The sequence below is a fragment of the Lactuca sativa genome, chromosome 6 (genome assembly GCF_002870075.4).
Source record: "Lactuca sativa cultivar Salinas chromosome 6, Lsat_Salinas_v11, whole genome shotgun sequence".
Taxonomy (NCBI): Eukaryota; Viridiplantae; Streptophyta; class Magnoliopsida; order Asterales; family Asteraceae; genus Lactuca; species Lactuca sativa.
Genome location: NC_056628.2, coordinates 192,545,742 through 192,552,596, shown reverse-complemented (window position 1 = coordinate 192,552,596; position 6,855 = coordinate 192,545,742). Strand labels below are relative to the sequence as shown.

At 32.9% G+C, this 6,855-nt stretch overlaps 1 protein-coding gene across 1 annotated transcript; it reads left to right on the top strand.

Annotated features, from left to right (window-relative positions):
* The first annotated feature begins 2,333 nt into the window (after positions 1-2,333).
* On the top strand, positions 2,334-5,758 carry LOC111879672 (protein ECERIFERUM 2). The gene is made up of 2 exons (XM_023876136.3): positions 2,334-2,821; positions 4,567-5,758. Exons 1-2 carry the CDS (start codon positions 2,375-2,377, stop codon positions 5,545-5,547), a joined length of 1,428 nt encoding a protein of 475 aa, XP_023731904.1. The 5' UTR covers positions 2,334-2,374; the 3' UTR covers positions 5,548-5,758.
* The last annotated feature ends 1,097 nt before the right edge of the window (positions 5,759-6,855 follow it).

Genomic DNA, 6,855 nt, shown 5'->3' with positions numbered 1-6,855 from the left:
CCCCTCTGGCATGTATAACAATATTGTCCGTTTTGGGCTACTGGCGCGAAAACTTCCCAGGGGGGAAGGTAGGTAGGTTAGCTGCACCTGATCCCACATCGGTTGGGAATGAGAACTAAGCATTCCTTAAAAAAAGGTGTGGGTACCTTCTTTTACACATCGTGTTTTAAATCCGTGAGGACAGCAGGTCCCAAAGGAACTCTGTAGTTAAGCGTGCTCGGGATAGAGCAATCTAGAGATGGGTGACCCCCTCGGAAGTTATCGTGTCGGGAGCCCAAAGCGGACAATATTGTGATACGTACTAGAGGGGGATGTTATAGTACTTGTGGGTCGAAGGAACCAATGTCGGCCTATGGATCATGTATCATGGTATATTGGATTGATGTTGTGCTCGTTATGCGATACATTAGTAGATCTGTATGATTACCTGTGTTTACTGAGTATGTGCTAGATTGGTATATCAGCCTGATTATCTATACTTGTTGGTTATTGATTGTTATTGTATATGTCGACATGTTATCATATGTTGGGTTGAGGCTGTCCTTCTTTGTGCTAAAGGCCAAGACACCCGACGCGGTCTGGATAGGATGAAGGCCCGAGAGGCGGACCAATTAGGCCAAAGACCCGTAGAGCGGTCCAGATAGGTTGTAGGCTCTACAAGGTGGTCCAGTCAGGCTGAAAGGCTCATATTTGCATATTGTTATCTATTGGTTGTGTGTGGTACTTTGGAGAAACTTACTAAACTTTTGCTTACAGTTTAAGTTTTATGTTTCAGGTACTTCAGATGATCGAGGAAAATCAAAGGCATGATCGTACACATCCTTTGATGACATATTTTGGAGATGTTATGATACATTGATTTTGGAACATTTATACTTGATCTTGGGTTCTTATGACTTGGATTTTATTGAATACAATGATTTTTTTTTAACTAAAAATGAAAAAAAATATATTGTGATTTTTGGTATGTTACAACTTTGTCAACATATCAGTTAAGTTCTCCTTGGTATATATCTTTTGAATGGAAATACTTTCTTCTTCTAAAATATCAATGATGAAATTTAGCTTACATCATTATGTTTTGTCTTGTCACGATAAACCAAATTCTTTGCAAGACAAAAAACACTTTGGCTATCATTAAACAAGATAAGTTTCTCCACCTTTTACTTGAGACTTTGAACCACACTATGTAACAATATGTATTCTTTCTTAGTCATTGAAATGTACTCTAGCTCCAGTTGTACACAAGGCTATGGTAGGTTGTAACATTGACTTCCAAGTTATAAAACATTCAAATAAAATAAAATATATCATGTAAGTGACATTCTTTTCACCGAATCACCACCATGGTCTAAGTATGCATAGACAACCAATGTGTTATTTCATGTATTAGCACCATAAACCAAACAAATGTTAGTCGCTCTCTTCAAGTATCGCACACGATCCACTTGACGTCTTCCTATTGGGTTTTTTCTAGATTATTTAAATGTACGAGCCAAATCATGTTTAGTACAAACCATAACATAAATCAAACTTCCAACAAAATGAATATAGAACTTTATTCATGTACTCTCTTTCCTCATCCGTAGTTGGTATAGTGCCTCGATTAATTGTAACGGTGCTATCAAATGAGTTTCAATATGTTTGGAACGATGACATGACTTTTTCGATTTAACTTTGTTAAGTGTAGTCTTTGATTGTTTGATGAATCGAGTAGGTATATAGATTGGCTATGGACTTCCCTGTGGAGGAGGCATGCCTAAGAATGGTTTGTGTAATGACAAGTGTATTCATCCTCAAAAGAGGACCCTACTTACATTTTTATCCATAAGGTATTTATATTTTACCACAAACACAGCCAACTATATTTTATTTGTTTTGGTAAAAGAAATTATACTGTTAATATTATAGGTAGAGAACTATTAATACCTTGTGACAGTATATAAGTAATAAAAATATGTTACTGTTACAAATAATAAAATACAAACATTAATACCAACACTAGTACGAAGAAATGTTATCATTTTCTTTAATTTGTCGGTTAAAGTTGTTAATTGACAAGAACATAGAATAATAACTTTTGAAGCAATCTGATCTAGAAAAAATAAAGATAGACCCTACCGAATTAAAACTTGAATGAAATAAAGCTTTCCAGAGTTGTTGGTTAGTCTTAAAAAACGTCGAGCTCCCATTTATGATAAATTTCTTGGTTATAGTGCCATGTGGTTGTGAAGAAACATCAATTTAATGAATCCAACTAACAACTTTAACCTAACTTCCCTTCTATTATTATTTCCAAATTTAACTCCATATTTATCATCATCATCATATAAATATTAACAAAAAACCATTCATCTTCTTCCAAGTTGCAACAATGTCGACGACTCGAACCACCCATGTCAACGTCCACTCACGACTCACGGTTGTGTCCAGCATCCCCACTGAACCAATGGGTTCGACCTGTGGTCTGACCCCAATCGACCACACCATGGGCTCACACACGGTTCATATTATCTTCTACTATCGAACCAGCCCGTTTTCCAAAAGAGGCCGGTTCGCTTTGGATTTGGATAATGTTCGGGTTTCACTTTCGGATCTTTTATCTAAGTATCCACGGATGACGGGTCGGTTGTTTCGTGATGGTGAAGGTAACTGGGAGGTTAAGTATAACGACGCCGGCGTTAGGATGTTTAAGGCGGATGTGGGAACCACTGTTGATGAATGGTTGAGATTTGCTGATGAGTCTGATGAGAGGAATCTAACGGCGTGGGAGGAAATGCCAGATGGCAATCCTACTTCATGGTCGCCGTTTCAGATTCAGGTAATTTTTAAGTTACATCCTTTGAATTTGGTGTTATTCACATTCTGTACCCAATTTATGTGCTTCTAAACAGTTAAGTATGAACTACTGAATTCAGTATGTTTGCTGTGAATATGATTGGATCGGATTTTGACAGTTTTAAATTAGTTTATTAAATATGGAAACCTTAACACTTTTGATAGCTATTGGGGATCTTACCGGACAAGGCCAAACATACATAGGATAGATGCCGTTTGTTTCATGTTTTCTGTTTTTATTGAATTTATCAACTACAGTAGTATTATATAACCACACAAATTATTGTTTTTATATTATTTAAAATATTGTATCCTTTTATTTAGAATTATATCATCATCTATGAAAATGATGGTATAGTGGTGGGTAGTTATATTCTACGATATAATTTATTTATATTCGAAATACACATGTTTTTAATATTGGGGTGGTCTGTTATTATAATATATATATATATATATATATATATATATATATATATATATATATATATATATATATATATAATGATATTTAATATTAATTTTTAACAATACTTATTATTCTTTAGAAAAGTAATAAAACACATTATAAATCTATAAAATTTAGCTAAATTATCAAACATAAAGTCAGTAAGTTATATGATGATTGGCTAAAAATATAAACAGTACGATGATTTAAACAGAAAAAAGAGTATTTGAGACTTAATTCAACCCAAAGCTTTTTACGTAAAAATATGGTTGATAAAAAGTTAAATGGCAAAAGATTTTAAATTTGTGGATTGACTTTTTTTTTTTTTTTTGTATTTTAGTTTTATTGAAGTTGGAGGTTTGCATTTTTTTTTTTTCAATTTTTACCTTTTTATTTCTGATTCGCTAAAGATCTTATATTTGATAGAAATATTCGATTTTATTTTTTTTCTTCTAATTTATAAATGTTTTTTAAGTTTGACATAAATATTCGGTTCTACTCGATAATCTTTAACAAAATATAGAATTAAAAAAAAAAATTGTAAAACTCTACCTTTAATAAAACATAAATACATATATTTCAATCAAACTTTAGAGTTTTTATTGCATTTATCTTAGAATATTTAATCGAACCGAACCAATCGATTTTATCGAGGCGTTCTGCATCTTTTATGTCCATATCACAAATATTGGAGATAAATATGGTTTTCAATGTTTTACTTTTACCGTTTACATTTATAATAAAAAAAGAATAGTACTATAATATATACAGTATTTTGTTTTTGGTTTTTATATTCCAGATATCACTTTGTATAGATTATAGAACGCTTTAATTAAAATATACTTTAATTGTTTGATTGAATATCACGAATATTTTTAATTTGCTTTAAATAAATTTTAAATATATGATTTTTTTTTTTTTTTTTTTTTTTTTTTTTTTTTTTTGATGATCTATCGATCCAAATGCAATTTACTAAAAAAAAAATTTAAAATACATTATTTGAATCACTAATATATTACAATCCTCTTGAATTATATATATCGTAAATAATGGTTGCATGTTCTATTAGTATAACTTACAACATTGTTTTAGAGTTGGTATATTATTTTACATATGATTGTCAAAATGTTATACTATTAATATTATAATATTAATATGACTTAACTAGATTTTTTTTACTTTTGTTTGTTGTTTGTTCTGATATTTAATTTTATAAAATATTTGAAATTTATAAATTATAAAAATCTAACATATTAGTACATATTTCTTAAAATATTTAGGTGAATGAGTTTTTAGAAGGGGGTCTGGCAATTGGACTAAGCTTCAGCCACTTGTTAGCAGACCCAACCAGTGGGACCCTCTTTTATAAATCATGGACCGACGCCGACCGCGGCGAATCCACCGGCTACGACCCTCCGATACTCTCGCTACCTCAACTCGACAACCGCCCCGCGCCCACTACCACCGATACCACTTCCATCACCACCGATTACTTGCAAAAAAATACAAAACTAGCACCAATTTCATCTGAAAAAATGGCCACATACGTCTTCAAATTCTCCAACTCAACGATGAAGCAATGTCTTTCCAAAATCTCCGATAGATCCCCCGACGCCACCCCATTTGATTACCTAACCGCATTGTTTTGGTCTCGAATCATCGAACTTAAAACCCAGATTGCGGTTTCGCCTACACAATCCATTTCCATTTGCATCGATGCTCGGAAACTTCTTGATGTACCAGCACCTATGAAGTTCTTCGGAAACGCCGTGAGTTTCTCAAAATTGTCTCTTCGAAACGAGCTGCTAATGGGCGATGATGATGGGCTACCGGAAGCTGTGGAAGCCGTACACCGCCATGTGAAAGGGATAAAAAAAGAGGATATTTTCTCAATGATCGATTGGATGGAGAATTGTAGGAAGGGATCGAATGGTGGGTATCCGCCGGCGATTCAAATGTATGGCCCTGAACTAACTTTTGTAAGCTTGGAGCACTTGATGATCCCGAAAGAGGAATCGACAGATGAATTGGAAGCGCTTGATTATGAGGCTAAGTTCAGGAACAACGAGAAACCTGTGCATGTGAGCTACCATGTGAGGAAAGCGGAGGGCCAAGGGTTGATCATTGTTGCCCCTTCGCCAGAGGGAGGAGCGGCGAGAACGGTTACAGTGACGTTGCCGGTGGAGGAGATTGGGAAGCTTTGTGAAGATCCGGTGATAAGAGAGATGGAGGCTACTATGATTGTAAGTGGGAGGAGATAGTTTTTTTTGTAGAGAAATTGAATATCTTACAATAAGTTTTGTTTAAATTTTCTGTTAAAAGGATAGTGTTTTATGAACGATGCTAGCTTCGTGATTTGTACTTTTCCAATAAGAATAAGTGTGCTCTGTTTTGTTAGTAATTTTGGATGTGTACTTGTAATATAGAGAAAAAACAATATGATATGCTTGAAATTATGATCGTGTTTTTATATTTTTAAGTGTCCATATTTTGTCAAATTCTTGACATTAGAAAGCGAAGATTTATAACATATTTGAAACTTTTATAACTTTTTGAAACATAAAAGAGCACTATTTGCAAACTTGCAAGAAACTTAACTACTCAAATTTCTTTGTTATCAAAATGTAACGATTATATAAAATAAAAACCTAAGCAAGAAACTTAACTACTCAAATTTCTTTGTTATCAAAATGTAACGATTATATAAAATAAAAACCTAAGTTTTTAGGTTTTGTTGTTTTTGTCCAAAGTTGTATTATATATATATATATATATATATATATATATATATATATATATATATATATATATATATATATATATATATATATATATATATATATATATATATATATATATATATATATAGGGGCGGAGCTTGAACAATTAATTTGGGGGGGCCAAAAGTATAAATTTTTTTTCTGCAAATAAACCCAAAATATGTAGAAGAAGAATTACAAACTTCAAATCAATGTTTTTAGTAATTTCTCTTATCTATTTATATCACAAATGAATGATGAGACCAATCAATATGAAGCCAATAGAATGTTTCATATTGCAACGCATGAACACCATAACAGGTCAAAAATTATCATATCTCACCAGTTGTACTCTTAGTGATTTGAACTGCAGATCATCATCAGGTAGCAACTGTCCATTATAGAAGTTCATAGTAACAGCTAAAATAGTTAGATTGTGGTAGTATTGGAGAACTTTAAGAGCCGTTGAGAGGTCATTGAGGCTACAATTGGAAAGTGAAAGGTAAGAAAGAGAAGGGAAATTCTTGAGAGTTTGTGGGACTTAGCCTTTGAATTTGGGATTCCTGGTAAGATTTAAAGCTTTTATCTTTTGGCAAGATGCAAGAGTATCATGTATTATCAGATATATCTAATACTTGAAGTGCAGGCAGGTTTATGTTAAGTGGTAAAACCCTATTTAAATTAGAAAATGACTCGGAGCTACTGTCCGTTAATATGTGATTCAGGAGTTCTAATCTAACAATCCTACCAGAAGAGGAATTCTAATTGATACTGACCTAGTTGCAGCAACCGGAAAATGAAAAAGTTGAT